Source organism: Rattus norvegicus, chromosome 2 (assembly GCF_036323735.1).
Source record: "Rattus norvegicus strain BN/NHsdMcwi chromosome 2, GRCr8, whole genome shotgun sequence".
Taxonomy (NCBI): domain Eukaryota; kingdom Metazoa; phylum Chordata; class Mammalia; order Rodentia; family Muridae; genus Rattus; species Rattus norvegicus.
Window position 1 is genome coordinate 141380437 of NC_086020.1, and position 17952 is coordinate 141398388.

Consider the following 17952-nt stretch of genomic DNA (forward strand, 5'->3'; position numbering starts at 1 on the left):
CACCCAATATGTGCCCCAAAAATGTGGTTCCCATCGTTCTCTCATTAGTACCACGAGGCTCTCATGCCAAGGGGCTCTCAGCTCATGGTCATGCTCAACTTCCTCGAGCGAGTGTGTGTCTGTCTGAAATGGTAGGGTGGGGAGACTGGAGAGGTAGAAGAGGTAGCATTGCCTCACCCTCAGCCCCGCCCAGAGCATTCTCCCAGGCTGCAAACAGTGAACAGTGTCGGGTGAGTAGAAATATGGAGAGAAATCACAAGAGCAGACAGATCTGTTGATCACAGAACTGTGTTCCATGCTCATGTTTTTATACGAAATCTTAAATAAGATTCTACTGGAGAGATGGCTTAGTGGTTAAAAGCAGTGGCTGTTCTTCCAGAGGTCCCAAGTTCAATTCCCAGCAACCACATTGTGGCTCACAACCATCTCTAATTGTATTTGAAACCCTCTTCTGACTGTCTAAAGATAGTGACAGTGTATGCACATACATTAAATAAATAAATAAATAAATAAATAAATAAATAAATAAATCTTTTTTAAAAAGTAAGATTCTACTATTGGACTCCAATTATCTGAAAAACAAATAAAAAAAAAATCTCACTAAAGCCACTGAACAATATGGGTGGCCAGCAGTAGCCAATCACCTTTAAGTATCATCTCCTCCTTTATAAGGAGACAGAATCCGTGCAAGGACCTGACCCACACACAGATTCAACAAATAGAGACATAACAGCAGAGCATGCAGGGGACTCCGCTCACACACAAGCTGGGTGGGAGGCGCACAGGTGACAAGTCTCGTGCTATTTTTAAAACAAAGTATTTTAGGGACAGGACAGAGAAACAAGGAAGGGAAGTGAGGGCTGAGGCCCAGTTCTTGGCCATCAGTGGGCGTGTGCAGGAATGGAGATGTCATGGTGCACGCTGCTGACAGCAAAGGGCCAGGTTATAACTCCGGACCTCTGTGTCCTGCAGTGCGGCTTTGTGGCCCACAGTCAACGCCACTTTCTGTGTCCATATTTAGGAACAAACAAACAAAAAATTCCTCTGCAGAACGATTCCAAGTGGATGCCCTATTTCTGCAAGAACGCTTCTCTACTTGAAGAAGCTTCCTAAAAAAGAATGTGCTAGTAAAGACAATCTATTGTGTTTGATCCACGCTGGGACCAGATGTTACTATCTGCCGTTCAGAATGCGCACACCACAGGGAGTAAGCAGCCAGCGGTGCAAACGGGTGGAGTAGAAAGGGGCCATCCCTGGCAGAGTCACTCAAATTTTAAATCTTGAAAGGGGCAGACACAGCAAAAGTCAGAATCCACTGCCCAGTGCCCCACAGAGAAGGGCGATGTGCTGGTCATCTTGCCAAGTGCAGTTGGCTAGGAAATTCAGCACCTACTCATGGAGAGGGGGAACAGCCATGCTAAAACTAGGAAATGAGACAAATAGATCCTTGGTACAGAGAATTTAATTCCGGTGCAGGTCTTGCCTGTGAGACTATAGCCAAATATCAAAATGCTTTAGGACATGTTGGTTTCCCCATCAAAACTTTGAAAGGGTGACCTTTGGGAATGACTGGCCCTTTGAGTAGCTTGTAAGCTTAAAAGCCTTCACAAAATACCTGATTTAGCTTTCGTTACTCTTTGACAGAGGTGTGTGTGTGTGTGTGTGTGTGTGTGTGTGTGTGTGTGTGTGTGTGTATAATGTGTGTATGTGTGCATGTAAAAACACATTTTATATATGTGTTTTGTTTGTTTTATATCTATATTTTTATTTAACATTTCAATAGTGCTTAAGACCTACAAAATGTCATGAGCTCTCATTTTTTTCCAAAACCTTTCTAATCTTTTCTATATAAAGACATACAATACCTGTATTTCCCCCTACAGAATCTTCTGGGGTGAGCCCCAGAGATGATCCAGACACAGGCTTCTCCTCAGGGAAGGGCACATGGCCCAGGAGGCTCATGTGTACCCCAAACCTGCTCGTTTCCAGCATGATTTTTAAAAGTCATTCAATCTCCAGCAAGCACCACACAATCTTGAGAAATTCATTTTCTTTTCCCTTCCTGTCCCGAGGAGAGAGATGGCTCCTTTGTGTTGCTTTTACTTCCTAGACTCTCATTTGCACGATAGTCGAGAGCAGCCTCTGGGGACTGGGCAGTCTCAGCAATATAAGGAATAGTTATTCTTGACAGTCAACTTGATTAGACTGAGGTCAGTAAAGCACCCTTCTGGGTGTGTCTGAATATGGGCAGCAGCCAGGAAGAGGCTGGAGCCCAGATGGAAGGAGAAAGCCAAGTACGGAGGCCAGCTGGTGAAATCATTCCGTTTCATTCTCACACCCCGAACCCCCGCCTCCAACCCCAGGCAGTGTTCAGGATATATTTCTCCCAGGGGAAATAGAGAGGTGCTGGATTCATTATCTGAGAGTGTCATTTGGTAGTGAAGCTTGCTTTTTTTTTCCTATTTCCCAAAGTGTCGTCTGTGGTTAAAATTCATGACTGATTCTTACCTGAATCCAAGCTGGATAGACAAGATGGCAGCCCTTTACAAAAGGCCATGATACCTCTGGGTGAGAATGGATCGTGGATTGTGCCATCCCCAGAAGATACTCGAACGGAGAGATCCTTGGATGCTTGCCTCTCTACTGATGAAGGCTGTAGCAGGAAGCTGGGACTCACAGCAACTCAGGTTTCCTGACAGTCCATCGGAGCGGGCCCTTCTCTCCTTCTGTTCACCAGTCTACAGAGGGCTTCACGGGATAGGAAAGGCTTGGCCGCCTCAAAGCACTTAATCATCAAAGTGTGGGATGCTTATGCAACCAACTTGGGAAGGTGTTGACACAGCTACGATATAACTCGCAACTAAGATGCCTGTTGTGTCAGCTATGCCAACTAGTAAAGAGGCCCAACACATGGCCACACAGCAAGTTGTTTATTCTTTTAAAATACCTGTCTATATCTATATAAATTATAAACTACCGACGTCTAAAAGAACCTAACACTCATATGTTGAAGGTGACATCTACAACTGACATTAGTTGGCCCGACCCGCAGAAAACTGTAACAGGTCAGAGTAAGCCTGCTGGTGTGGCTGTTGAGCTGACCCGTTCACTGCAGGGGAAGAACTACGGGTGGCTCCATGAGGGACACGTGCAGGTACCTGAAACGAGAGCACAGCCAGGTCAGCCCAGGGCCAAGGATGCCAGTTAGGCTACAGAAAACCTCCAGCAGTCTGAAGGGTCAGAAGGAAGCCAGCTAACTATAACTGCCAAACGCTGGCAAACTGTGAATCTAGCTAGATCTTCCTAAATGTCTTTTCTTGACTTAGCGAGCAACCTTGTTTTCCAACCTAATGAAAGATAGAATTTATTCTACTTCTTTTTGTTGTTCTGATTCCACAACAACCCAGAAAGCAAGGAAGGGAGAGTGCCCACTTACTTCGAAGCCTTGTACTTCTCCCTGATTGCTTGCTGCGGTCGATGGGGTATACTGAGGCATGCTTTATGCAGCTCACTCAGGCAAGGCACAATCTCATTTAATGAATAGCCCGTAAATGCAGCAAGTGTTTCTGGCTAATTGAAACGAAAAGGAAATTTTGCTTCACGTAACTTTATAAGAGGTTAGAAATCTGAACATAACTGCTTATGAAGTGAAGGGTGAAGTGAAATTCTTGGTGAGCAAGTATATCCATCCAGAAAGATTCATAACCCCTTCCTTTAGAAACCTTACACTAGAACCAAACAGCCTGGGTTCTAAACTGGCAGGAGTATAGTTGTAACCCTCAGTGTAGAGGCAGACCACTGTTCTTGATCCTATGTGGGTGGGGCTTTCACTGATTCTTAATAATTTACACTAAATATGAGAGATTGCATAGAATAGAGATCCCTAGTCAAAAGACAACCCTTGATAGGAGGAGAAAAGTTCTCCTCTGACCTACATCTCTCTCTGTCTCTCTCTCTCTCTCTCTCTGTCTCTCTCTCTCTCTCTCTCTCTCTGCCTCTCTCTCTCTCATACACACACACAAACACATGTGCATGCAGATAAATACATTTTTTAAAAGAGTTATCTAGTATCATAAGAAATAAAAGTAGATAACTCATTTCTTTTAGCACTCCGAGAAAATTTAGAATAAAATGTAGGGATCTGTTTCTGATCTTTCTGCCTTCTGAGGCAAGAAACAGTCATTACTGAACTTGGAGGGGTTTTGTTGTTGTCGTTGTTACAGAAGCTGAATGCTACTAATGTTTGTTTTATTGAGATGGTCTCCCTCTGAGACCCAGACTGGACTTGGACTAACAATCCTCCTGCCTCCACCTCACAGGCACTTATAATATAGGTGTGCACCACTCCAGCTGTCTAGGATCAACTTTAGCTTGGCATGGCCAATGGCTAAGCCTCAAGGCCCTCTATGCATATTTTGTTGGGCACTGAGGTTCCCAGGCCTTCCTGATTCCGTGCTATTTCTGCTTCCCACAGAGCAAAGCCATGGCATCAAAGCCATGGTGACTGATCTAGAAGACTCAGAAACAAGCTGTGGTCTGCTGCCATGACAACCAGCTATCATGAAAAAAACTTTCCCTCAGAAGGCTTGTGTCCATTCTGAATCTTGAACTCACTGAACAGATTTTGTATGAACTTTGAATGTGTTCTACTTAGGAAGAAGACAGAAACGTACCCAGAAGTGTCTGTTCACAATATAGTTTGCCAGACAGTAAGCTGCTGCTGCTACCAAGGAAGGAAGATACTTCAAGAATGGGTCAGCTTCCAGAAGGCTCAGTTCTGCAACATACTAAGGGCAAGAGAGAAAAATCTCAGTGGAGTAAGAAATTTGAGCAAGGTCCAATTTGACTAAAATTGTCAGTAAACCTGGAATTGCCAAACTCACCAATTGGTTCCTTATTTTCATTCCCTCAGAATCTAATGATGAGCCCCAAACTTAAGCCAGGTATATTTCCTAGTTCCATAGTTGCTCTGACTGTCCTTCGACTGACTAATGTTTGTGTTGTGATGATGTTCCCATACCCTATCTCACCCACACGGCATATGTGATAGGTTACTTCTCTTATCTAGTAGATCAGGCTTTACGGTGGTCAGATAAGGGAGTATTGAGCTCACATCTCAAATAGAAAGAGTCATTAGCCAGGAGGCAAAGAAACAGCCATACTGAAGCTAGCAATGGCTAGGCAAATTGATACAGTTCTCAAGCTCAAGCAATGCCATTGGAGACGTGTCAGGAGAATGCAGGGAAATCTTTGTGGTCATCTTTATTACTCTTTGAATAGCGTGTGTTTCACAGATTTCCCATGGCAAGCTCACTGGCTAGGACAGAGTGCTAATAATTCCAACTAAGTGCCTCTAGATCAAAATGGCTGCAGATTTCGTGCTGCTTTATTTCTTACTGAATTAGAATAAGATTCAAACAAAACCCAGCCACGTTTTACCTTGCTCCCAAGTTAAAAGGCGCTGCTCGCCTGCGGTCTGCATCTCTCAAGGGAGCTTACCGTGCTTAAGAGTCTTTGATAGTCGGGAGCTACGTGACTGGGACCTGCCAGTACCATCAACAGCAATGTCTGGTGAGCAGGCATCGTGTTTTTAAGACAACTGCCTTTCACCTCTACAGAGATGGAAACCCGGGAGGGATGGGCGTGGAAGGTGGTTGGAAAGGTGGCTGTCCCCAGAAGTCCTGTGGCATACCTTGGCCAAATTCTCAGTCCTGATGCACACCCCTTGCCGCCTTAAGTACTGAAGGAGGAACTGGTTGGTGGTTGGAACGGTCAGATCGAATGCCAGGACTTTCAGCAGCAGATGCTCCATCCTCAGTAGCTGTCGCTTTGTGTACGTGTCGTCAGTGATGTAGACAAACTCATCGACATCGGGCGGGTATATCTCTTCGTATTTCCTGGGGGGCGGGTAAGGAATTATCAGGGGGAAAGTTTGGAACGGTCGTCTCTAGCTCCTGTCCTCTCGCATGGCCCTGGAGGCTTATTCACTTTATACTGCCATTGCCACAGAACCATCAGAGAACTGTGTGGGCTATAAACATACTGTGAGCTTTTTCTCAGTCCGCGAGAGTACCGCAAGGGTATGGTATACTAACTGCTGGGAACTGTGACAGGTTGGGGACTTTGAAACACTGACTAGGTCTAAAGGACACATGCTTCAGCTGGATCCCTGTTGGTTGAATAGATATTGGGTCACTTTGTGAGAAGAATGTTAGGATCAAACCAATAACAGAAAAAAAACAATCCCATAGCTTTGGTGGCTTTAGCTGTGCTTTGTTTTGTTTCTGAAGACCATATTAAATTATTCAACTTCATTAGTTAGCAAAGGATACTGAATCACCAAGAGAAAAATAACAATATAATTTCATTATTGTCCTCCTTCCCCTCTGCTTTCTTTATGGCCAGCCCCTCCCCTCCTTTTTACACATTAACAACTAGGACATGCAGGCTAGAAGAGAAACTACCACTCAGAACAGATCACTTAAGCCAGTTTAGCTTAGCCACACTCAGATCTCCTTCCCCACTCAATTAGGTGTTGTTAGGAGTCACTGACAGGAACTGGAGACAGCTTAACCATTCATCCACAAAACAAAGTGAACAAGCCGTGTTACTCAGTACCATTTGACAGATCGGTACCACAGTGCTTATGAAACCAAAACTCTCTAAATAGAATTTTTGCTTGTCTTAAAATTCAGCCAAGAGACTACAGGGTGGAACAGCCAAGTTCCGTCTTGAATCTCAGCTGATGGCGGCGGCTTCAGTTGTGAGAGCGAACCCCTTTCTACAGATTTCAAACATCTGACCTGAAGAGTTAAGTGCGTGGGCAAGATTCATTTCCTCTGTTAACCTGCAAAGACTATGGTCTCTTATTAAAAGAGCATGGATCATTTTAATTGTAGGCATTACATTTCTTCAATACATGGAGGGGGGGTTAAATCAAGTGTTTTGACAGGTGGCATTTCACAAGCTGAAAGAACGCTTACGAAGCCAGGAGAATAGCTGCTGTCCCGACAAGCTGCAATTTCCCTCTCAGAACAGACATGCAGGAAAGAAACCTGTCCAGGAAGTTGACAGCCAAGTACAGGGTCTCTGTGCGGAGTTTATATTCTTCCCCAACCTCCACCAGCCAGTCCACCAGGATGGCGCGCATGCCCTCCGTGATGTCCGGCTGCTTCCTCATGTAGTGAGCCTTGGGTCTGTGTCTTACCTGGTGGAGGAAAGAGTGTGGTTCTTCAAATGGTTGCACTAGCAAAGACCCACTCCCTAGTATTGTTCCTATTTTGTGGAGAAATCTCAGGAACCAAGACTAGGAGGATTTGGTTCCTGGCCAAATAAATCTTTATCACACAACAGGGAGGAAACATGAGATTCTAGTTTTGTCATGGGATGAGTTGGAGGGGAAACATTGATATGTGTTTGATTGAGTACTTAACTCAGATACTTGAAACCATATAGAAAGCATGTATGTATTTGATATTAGGTATTATGACATCAAGTTGAGTGTCCCTTGTTCCAAGTACTTGGGCTCAGAGTCATTCATTCTCGTTTTGTTTGTTTGTTTGTTTCTTTCTTTCTTTCCTTTTCTTTTATAGATTTCTTATGTCTAAAAGATCTCACATTGATGCCACTTGCTAATGCCCATGGTTAAGAGCATGTAATACAAAGACAGGTCTTATCTTCTAGAGCCTGAACCCAGGGTCGGGAAACTCACTTCAGCTTCTCGAAGGTATCGATGAATCTCCTCTGCATATTCCGTTACGTTGATCACATCTGAACCAAAATCCGTTGCTTCCTCCGACTGGGCATGGGCGGTGGAGTCAACCAGCATTGGGGAAACTGCAGAGGTTCAATGTGGTCAGGTGAGTGGTTTCATTAAAGGCTCATCAGATGCACTCACCCTCACAGGAAGCTGTGAACCATCATGTTGCCTGCTACTCTCCTTGAACACGGTGCAGGGCTGTGAACACAGGGCACCAGCAGCCCTAGGGGAGCCAGATTACCTGTGTTGAAATCCAGCAGGAAGTGGAGATCTGACTTGAGCATGCTGGTGTCTACTTCATACACATCCTCAAACACTATGCCCTCTCTCCCTGGGCAGCTGTCTCTGTCCCCCTGTTCAGGATCATCCATGTAGATATCAAATCCATGCTTGGCTGGCTCACTGACCCCGTTGTCAGGGAGTACTTTCTTTCCAGCTGCAGGGAAGACATTTTCTGATCCAGAAAAACATCTGATCGTTGCGATCTCCTTAAAAACAAAACGAAAACAGTTATACCTCCTGTGGGGGCCCCATCCACTGTGAGCAATGTAAGGGCATGTTGATCAAATCAGGACTTTGGCAAAGTCAGAGCAAATTCTAAGTCGGAATATCTAAGCTGGCCATCTAATTCCAAATACGGGACATCTAAGAAGATAATTTCCCCTTTCATTTTGTTCACATGTGTCCTATAGAAAGAGTTCTGCCTAAGATTTGCCATCTTCCTTACATGGGTATTCAAGAGAATTCCTGGCTATAAAAGCAAGAAGAGCCCTGTGCACTCAGAAAACTGATTAGTTACAATGTGCAAGAGGAAAGTTGCAATTTGCCCTTGGCATCTAGAGCACTGCAGTGTTTTATACGAACTCAGCAGCACCCTTGATACTGAGTGATTGAATTTCTCTAGTCCTCTGCTTAAATACTTAGCTCTCCAGTATAGGGTGAGTATGTATCTCATGACTTCAGAAATCTATGCTACAGAAATGTTTCTACATGGTATGAAAATCTTTTTGCATAACAACACACTTACTCTTGGAGAAATTTTTTCAAATCATTGCTGTACTTGATTCAAGAACGACAGGAACAATGGCAGCCCTGTCATAGTGAACACTCACCCTTGGGAGAGTCGTGCATGGAAGCCAGGTGAGACAGGGCAGCCCTAAGCTGGGCCTTGACTCTTACAGACACCGTTGCCACCCCCACTGTGAACATTTTATATTTAATATTTATTGGATGCCACTTTCCAGCTCATATGTCACTACTTTCCATTGATCAACTTAAACTTAAATTCAGTAAAACAATTTGTGGTGAAAATGTTAGGGAAAAAAATCCCAAGAGACAAGTTACAACCAGCCATGACTTATATGATTCATGTTACTACTGAGTTTGAGTTTTGCTCTCTCTGCCTCTGCCTCTGCCTCTGCCTCTGCCTCTGCCTCTGCCTCTGCCTCTGCCTCTGCCTCTGCCTCTGCCTCTGCCTCTGCCTCTGCCTCTGCCTCTGCCTCTGCCTCTGCCTCTGCCTCTGCCTCTGCCTCTGCCTCTGCCTCTGCCTCTGCCTCTGCCTCTGCCTCTGCCTCTCTGCCTCTGCCTCTGCCTCTGCCTCTGCCTCTGCCTCTGCCTCTGCCTCTGTCTCTCTGTCTCTCTGTCTCTCTGTCTCTCTGTGTGTGTGTATGTGTGTGTCTGTGTGTGTCTGTGTGTGTGTCTGTGTGTGTATCTGTGTATGTGTGTCTCTCTGTGTGTATCTGTGTATGTGTGCCTGTGTCTGTCTGTGTGTCATGGACAAGGCACTGAGGAGAGGCAACATGCATTATAACACATCTAGAGAGAAAACTGTTCCCCAAACTGAGCAAGAAGAAATGATATCAAAGAAGAAAGAATGGTCAATTATGTGGAAGGCGCCAATATATAAAGAAAAAAGGGGGAACAGCAGGAGAAGATGCAGAAACAGAGAGCATCTAGTCAACAGACCCACTGTGCTCCCTTGGCCAGGCACATTACTCTTACAGACAATAGGAATACCACAGAGGTGTCATCCCACACTGTCACCTTGGTGGACACACATCCTATTGGGATCTCTGATTTCCGAGAAATCTTGGTGTAACTGGAGCAGTGGTTGCACAGAGCCATGTAGCTGAATGAGGTTGAAGGTGGGATGATTCTCACACATCTGTACATGTTTGATGTACATGAGACAGAGCAAAGAGAAGAGAAAGAGAAGTTGTTGGAGAGCCAAGTTCTTGAAAGCCAGGAAGCCATGAGGGGCTTCGCATAGGTGCAAGAGCTGGGACACAGCAGTAACAGAACAGCATGGGAATGGCCCAGGGAAGCATTAGGAATTGCAGCTGCTAACCCAAAGACAACAAACCTGCAGTGTCAGAACTAGGAAGGCTGGGGAAGGAGGAGCCTGAAGTTGAGGCCATTTAGAGCTACATGTCAGTTCAAAGCCAGCTTTGCTAGACTCCCCCTACCTCCTGGAGTGGGGAAAAAGAGAAGGTTCAGACTATGGGATACTTCTGAGAAATCAGATTATCTTATTCCTTATTCAGAAGGAACAGGACTTATGGAGATTAAGGAATCAAGATGACTTTGGGAGTTAAAGACACTCCCTGACAAGCCTGGTGATCTGAGTTCAAGCCCCGGAAGGAGAGAAGGAGCTTCCAAACTCGTCCTCTGACCTCCACATGAATGCCGTGGCAATGCATGCTCACAGACACACAGCATGCATGTACGGTTGTACATACACAGTAATACGGAAATCAAATTATTTTAAAACCAAGATGCAAACAGATTTTTTAAAAAAGAATGGGAATCAGGCAGCAGAGGGTGTGTATGGTGGAGTGTAGAGGGGCCACCAAGCAGTGGCTCCAGGCAGCACCGGTGTGAACATGAAACAAGGTCATTTTAGTACAGACACCAGTTCCAATTCATAAATTCAGGTCTCGGGTGTAAGTTTAAAGAACGAACATTGCTAATCAAGTTCTACTTAAACTCCTGTCACTTATTAAAAGGATCATTTTGGGTATCTCTGACATCAGTGGATCAAGTCCTTACAAAAGGCAGTGGCCTTGAAGGAAGTGATAAGGGGCCTCTAAAGGAGCCTCTACCAGAACACTTGGTACTTCCAGACTGGACTCCTGTAAGCACCAGCTCTGGGTTCCATAGACTCGCAATACGGAGTACAAGCATCCTTATGTCTAGTAGCAGGCTGGGGGTGGGGGTGATTTTATTTTCTATCTCAAAAAAAAACCATCATTGCAGATTCAGATTTCTTCTCTTAAACGTCTGGATTCCTGTCTTCAGTGAAAAATCCTATAGTTGGTTTGGAGCAGACAAGTATGTAACTATCCCAGTGTCCATTCCTGGTCTGCAGTGGTAGAGATGTGAGCTCTAGAAGCAACTTTTATTTTATAAAGTAAGCTGGTGTATCCTGGCACACACAGTGTGCCCACGGAGCACAGCATAAGCTCTCCCTGATTACTTCGTGGTGGCCTAGCTCCTCCTGAACACCTTTCTGGCCCAGAGCATCTCCAGGGCTATCGTACAGCGTAATTGCATTCTTTCTGGCTAGCCCTCGAGTCACTTAACCCAAAACAGTCCCTACACATATGTTCTTCATGGGGGAGGCTACACACACATATGCACATATGTGCGCACACGTACACTATCACAGAAAGCCTTCTTTATCTACAGCATCTTTCCCAGCGTTTGTGACACACAGGCACGGGTGCATGACTGTACACACACACACACACACACGCAGCAAGGCTTCTTTCTCTGCAGCATCTTTCCTGGTGTTACATGCACACACGCACACACACACACACACACACACACACACACACACACAAGTATATTGCCAACCCTTCTCCGTAGAGTATTTCCTGGTGCTCCTGGGTCATTACCTGGCCACAGGCCCTCCTGTACTGCTCATTTTCAGTCAACACTCCTAGCACGGTTCTCTGTGGGGGATCCTGGCCAAGCTGAGCTCGGGTGAGCATCTGACAAGCATCAGGACCTTGGCCCACTGGAGGCAGTGCGACTCCACTCTTCGAGCTGTGGCGACGCATTGCCTAGCAAGCCACAGCCTGCTGCTATCCCGGAAAAAGAAGGAGACACAGTTAGTTTACTTCTCAACCTGGGGATCCAGAAATGCAGAAAAAAAAAAAAAAAAGAGTGCCAAGCCCCAGAGGTCACAACTTCTCAACAAACATTAAGGTCCCAAGTGACAGCTCACGCATCAGAACAACCAACTAACTCAGAATGGTTGAATGGTTGAATAGTTGAATGGTTGAATGGTTGAATGGTTGAATGGTTGAATGGGCTTTAATATGACCCCAGTCTTAAAGTTGCAGAGAGAGAGCCTGCCCAAACGCCACTCACGATTCTCTGCCCACATTAATTTAGGGGAGGGGGAAGCAGAACCTATGATTCCTGATCCTCCTTCCCCCACACCCTCTTCCTGATCTGGGGCTAAATCCAGGATCCCTGACTGGGGACAGATGAGTCTCCTTCCCAAGCGATAAGCAGGTGCTTCTTTCCAGAAGTAAGTCCCCCAAACCTGCTTGGGAACCCACAGCCGGCCCTGCTTCTCAGGTTCTTCTCTGGGCGATTAGCAAGCGCACCCGGGCCGGGGCGGGGAGGGCGGGGCCGTGCGCAGAGGGAGGGGACCCCGGAGTGGAGGGATTCCAGGGGCGTCGGCTCCAGCGGCCTTGACTAGTGCGCTCGCCACTGAGGACTTTCGACCCAGCCGCGTCTGTTGAATCAGCCAATCAGCAGCCACCCCGAGCCCAGCAGAGCCGCTTCCATGCCAACCGCGGCGGGCGTGCGCCCGAAGCCTCATCGCCCTGGCGACCGCTCACCTGCAGCGCTGTCCGCTGATGCTCGGCCCCCGGGGCGCTGCGGGGCGCGGCCAACCGCGCAGCCCGGGGCTCCTGAGCCGCAAAGCCAGGGGTGCCAGGCACACCGAACCGCAACGCACAGCACGTCGCCACTCGCGCCCCTTGGTCGGCGTCACCAGGGAGGGCGGATGGCGGCCTGACCACTGTGGCCGCCCTGAAAGGGACTGTTCCCCAGGAACCGGTTCCCCCAACAGACACGAACCCCTCCCGCTAACGTCTCCTGCGCGGCCCGCTCCCGAGAACCCTGGCTCGGGAGAGCGACGCGGGGCCCTCGGGCTGCGGCCGTGGCGCCCTCCTGGCCGGCCCGAGGGCGCGGCTCGCTCTCCTTCCCCATCTCCTTCTCCAGGACGCCTGCCCTCCCGGCTCCCGATCCCGAGCAGCGGCTGGCTGGGCCACATTTTAGCCTTCCAGGATGGCCAGGCACCAGGCTTGTGGCAAAAGGAGCTGGGAGAGATTTGGAGCCTGTAGCGTAACTCGAGGTGCCCCAGTCACCCGTGAGAGGTCTTCCTTTGGGCACACACGGGTGCAGGGAAGAGGAAAGAACGCGGGGAGCCTCTGGGACTTGGATGTTGAGAGGGCATAAGGAGAGATTCTGAGCTGAGGTCACTGCTCCGGTGACCTGGCCACGTGTGAAGGGAGAGTCTGGGGGTGGGGGTGGGGTTCAACTACAAAGAGGGGTCTAAAAAAGGCAAATCTTGAATACTGCAAACCCTGGTACCTGCGGAGGCGACAGGCAATCAGCAAACTGAGTTACATAATTGGTTAACTTCTTTTGAAAAATAATGAAAGTATTTATACACACACATACATGTACTCACATATATGTGAGCACCGGATGTATATGTATATGCATATATGCATATATATCAGATATATACGTGTGTATATGCATACATGTATATATCTTCATATACATAGATACATAAATATTCTGTTACTGCTTTTGCTTAAAAATAAAAATCCACCCCTAAATTCCCAAAACAGTCCCAAAGACTTTAAGCAAAGGTCATCAGCCTGCCTAAGTGTATTAATTGATGTGTTCACCAGAGGCTTACCAGCTGTGAACTGTCTCAACCGACCAGAAGCAGAAGATTCCAAGAAAAGTGTGGACTCAAAGCCATCTGATTGAGCGGCTTGTGAAGAGGGCTTTGCAAAGCATTCCACCAACCCACACTGGATGCAGAAGTGCAAAAAACTCCTTGTTCGGTATGACTGAACTTCTACATGTTGCATCCTCTAATTCTCGGTCCTCAAATATGAAGATGACATATGGGGTTCAGGAACATATTGGTTGCTGCTGGGACAGATGCTGCTAAGCCACCCAGGACCAGATGAGGTTTGTTTGTTTGTTTTCAAGGTGCTCTGACTGGTGAAGGCATGCAGCCTATGAGACTTCCTGGAAATCTTCCAAGAAAGCAAACTGTCCTTGTGATTGTTGAAGGGCTCAGCTAACTCCTTCTGAACCTGGCAAGTCCTTACTAGAGACAGAGAGGCTTGGGAGGGGACAAGCTTTGTTCTAGAGACTAGAGCTTTCTGCGTTCATTTTGATCTTGGTGGTTGTTTCTAGGAAACTTCTTTTCATTCTCCCAGGATTGGAGCTTAAGAACCTAGTTGGGACCTAAGGAAGATGTTTACAAAGACATCTACAGAAATGTCTATGGCCGTTAGGCTGTCTTCACATAGATAAGAGGTTGTTGGAGAGAGGACAAGAGAGAGCACACGCTATTGGAGGGGGTTGAAGAAGACCCCACATGCATGGAAATTCTGAAAGAATGACTGAAAAAGAAAAGAATTGAAATAATCAAAGGGGACCCTCCAGTAAAATACACCTTTCATGTTAAGACTCACCTCTTTAACTAGCTGTCACCTGATCAAGCCTTAATTCAAGTGGAATTTTATCATCACAGTAACACCCCTTTCTTCTCTGCACACTTCCAGGTGCTTGTGTTTTCTGGCTTCTCTCTGGGCTGCTTCAGTTTCCTACATTAAATCATGGTCTTCTGATCAGACTTTAAACTAACCATGTGAACCGATTGTATGCCTTAAACAAAGAATTAAATGCTTTCCACCTTACCGAGTATGTAGTTTTATTGTGCAAACTTTTTTCCAGGGCGCTTACCCAAGGCGACACCAATGGCAGACCAGCATAGCTGGGTGAAATGGTGAGTTTATTCAGCTTGTTCTCAGGAGCATGAGTGATCCCCCAAACAGCCAGGTCACTGAGTTATCACTCTGCCTCGAAAGATGACATGTCCACAGCCTCGCAGACCGAGTCCCATCCTACAGACTGAACCTTAAATCCAATTAGAGAGTAGCTAGCTGTAACCATAACAGGACACTTCCAGGAAGCACGAGGGAGGGACACCCTCCCCCAGTAGGTGGAACCTTCCAGAAGTTATCTCAGATACAAAGAGATCCAAAGAGGCCTAGAGAGATGGCTTATTGGATAAAAGGGCTTGCCTACAAGCTCGACAGCCTAAGCATGATCCCAGGGAACCATGTGGATCCTTGACCTCCACACACAGGCATGTGTGCACACGCACACAGGAACACGCACGCACACAAGAACACACACACTCACATGCACACACACGAACACAGGAACACACACACAATAAAATAATAAGTGTAAAAAGAAAGGAAGGAGCAGGGCTGCTAGCCTAGCTCCCAGGTGACAATCTGTGTGTCTGTCCCATTCCTGCTCCTGCTATTGCTGCACCCTTCTCCCCCACACCAGAACCCCAGCGTCTTGGACCCCCTAATGTGGACTGAAGAACATTGATTCTGCAGGGTTCTTCCAGGTCTTCAGTGTGCAAGTAGGAGTGCAGAGGCATCTAGTTTCATGGACAGAGCAGGGCTCAGAAGCCCTCTGTCTGTGGGACCCTAATGGCCTGGGTTAATGGAGAAAGAAGGGTCAAGGAAAACTTCAACCCCATACCTCAGATGAGGATGGCAGGTGGTTCCCTCCCTACCCCCAACCTGGCCATGAAACAGACGCCTCACTGTCCACCCTAGTAAGAATTTATTTCCTGTGTTTTCTTGGATGTCATTATCCTTCTAGAGTTCAAGTTTTCCTTCCAGTATTTTCCGTAGGCCTGGATTTATTGCTAGATATTGTTGGATTTGGATTTCTCTTGAAATAGCCATTTCTTTTCCTGCAGATAAAGCATCTTCCAACACTCTTGTTCTGGCCAGTTGTATATGGCTATACAAACCTTGCCTGCAGAAACCCTGGCCGCCTTCCCAGGGGCATAAATACTTCTTTTTCCCCACCCCTTAAACCGAATCAGTTCTATGAAGCTCTTCTGAGGTGTAGGTGTGTGTGTGTGTGTGTGTGTGTGTGTGTGTGTGTGTGTGTGTTTTCTCTGCCCTCTAACTCATCACCTACCAAGGTCCTGCCTGCACCCACCTGTCCCAAGTAAGCTTCCCTCCCTCCAGGCCAGCCTGCTGAGCAAACGGCCTGTCTACCCTGAGTGGGAGCAGACACTGAAAGACCTCAGTGTGCAGGGTACCTCCAGGATACCCAACTCCTAGTGTGTAAGCCACTTTACTAAACTAATTTTATAACATATATCCATCCTATTGGTCCTGTTCCTCTAAAGAATGCTAACAGACTGCGATTTTATAGCAAACTTAGGACTAGAACTCAATAGCTCTTAAAATCCCCCATGCTTTCTGTTTTGTGTGTTGGGTAATATATCAAGAACAAAGCAAGCATTCAACTGTAAATACAACTGTATTTGATCTTTCTGATATTTAAGCACTACTTCAATACAAAATATATCCTTATTTCTCTGACAACGTTACAGGTTTCATTCTGGCAGGTTCATAGTAATTTCCTTCTGTTGCTCTTTCTCCCTGGGTGTCTCTCATCTCTCCATAACCTCCCATTCATCCCTTACTCATCCTCTCTCCATTTGTGTAACATATATTCTATCTCTGCTCCCTCCTCAAAAACCTTTTCCACTCTTTTTGTCCCCTTTCTATCCTAAAAAAAATTGTGCGTGCAGATGCTTTGTCTCCATGCATGTCTGTTTATGTGTATACCTGGTGCCCAACGAGGCCAAAAGAGGATATCAAATTCACTAGAACAAGGGCTGCAGACAGCCGTGTGTCATTGTAAGAGCCAGGAATCAAACCTGGATACTGGGGGAGAAAATCCAGTGCCCTTAATCATTGAGCCAACACACACACACACACACACACACACACACACACACACACACACACGGATTCATGTGTAAGGGAGAATCAATATTTTTCTGAGTCTGTTACCTCACTATAATAATTCCTTGTTCCATCTGTTTTCCTAATTTCTCTTTTCAAACATAAATAAAATCCCGTGGTGCCATATATTCCATCATCCATTCCTTGATTGATGGGCACACAGGCTGACTCCATTTCCTTCTTTGAACAGAGCAGCAGTGAGCGTGCATGTGCAAGCAAGCATCCCTGTGGTAGGATATAGAGCCCTTTGAGTATACGACCAGCACTGATACAGCTAAGTCACATGGTGATTTTATTTTCAGTTTTTCCTATTAAACATCCATTCTGAATTCCTTGGCAGCTGCACCCGTTACACTCCTCCTTTCCACACACAACTGTATCTGTCGTTTTCCAGATGATAGCCATTCTACCTGAGGTGAGATCCAGTCTCTCAAGGCAGTTTTCCTTTGCATTTTCCCAGTAGCTAAGGATGTTCTGCCGGTTAGATTTGGTAACTGCAGGCAAACTAGAGAAACCTGGGAAGAAGAAACCCCAGCTAAGCGGTTCCCTTTCTCGAATTGGTGTTTTCTTGATTGCTAATTCACGGGAGGGGGCTCAGTCCACTGTGGGCAGTACCACCCCTGAACAGGTATTACGAAGGTGATGTGAATGTGAGCCAGCAAGCAGCGTTTCTCACATCCTCTGCTGCGGTTCCTACCTCTACATTTCCGCCCTGATGAGCAGTGACATGGAGGTAGATTAAATAAAGCCCTTCCTTCCCAAGCTGGCTTTAGTCAGTGTTTGATCACAGCAACAGAAAACCAACCAGGACACTGATTGGTACCAAAGAGTGGAATCTTTCTGACAGTATTGTTTTGAGGGAGGACTGTGGGAAGCTTTTGAAGGTTTTGTCTTGAAAAGCCATCAGGTTCTCAGAGCTTCTCCAAGACAGTGGGAGTCTGGGAAATAAGGCTGAGGAAGAGGGAGATGATGGAGTCCTGGCTTGGAAGTGTCAGAGTTCCTCCAAGACACTCCCAAAGCAATTGTATTTGTTTTGGTTTGGTTTGGTCTATGCCTGTCTTTTTTTCTAAT

General features: G+C 46.4%; 1 protein-coding gene across 19 annotated transcripts in view; it reads right to left on the reverse strand.

The window, feature by feature from the left end:
• Positions 1-2915: 2915 nt before the first annotated feature.
• Positions 2916-17952, reverse strand: part of Ccna1 (cyclin A1) — a 44854-nt gene continuing 29817 nt past the window's right edge. The window contains exons 1-9 of one of the 19 annotated variants that reach the window (XM_008760987.4): positions 13710-13839; positions 11659-11847; positions 8001-8247; positions 7712-7836; positions 6984-7207; positions 5693-5897; positions 4674-4787; positions 3437-3570; positions 2916-3158 (exon numbers count right to left, since the gene is read on the reverse strand). In XM_008760987.4, coding sequence (XP_008759209.1) covers positions 3107-3158; positions 3437-3570; positions 4674-4787; positions 5693-5897; positions 6984-7207; positions 7712-7836; positions 8001-8247; positions 11659-11823 — 1266 coding nt within the window. In that variant the 5' untranslated portion in view covers positions 11824-11847; positions 13710-13839 and the 3' untranslated portion in view covers positions 2916-3106. Of the gene's footprint in view, positions 3159-3436; positions 3571-4673; positions 4788-5692; positions 5898-6983; positions 7208-7711; positions 7837-8000; positions 8248-11658; positions 11848-12314; positions 12527-12615; positions 12865-13709; positions 13840-17952 lie in introns of those variants that run through there. The other 18 variants (XM_063281583.1, XM_006232361.5, XM_063281582.1 and 15 more) reach the window with 18 other exon arrangements.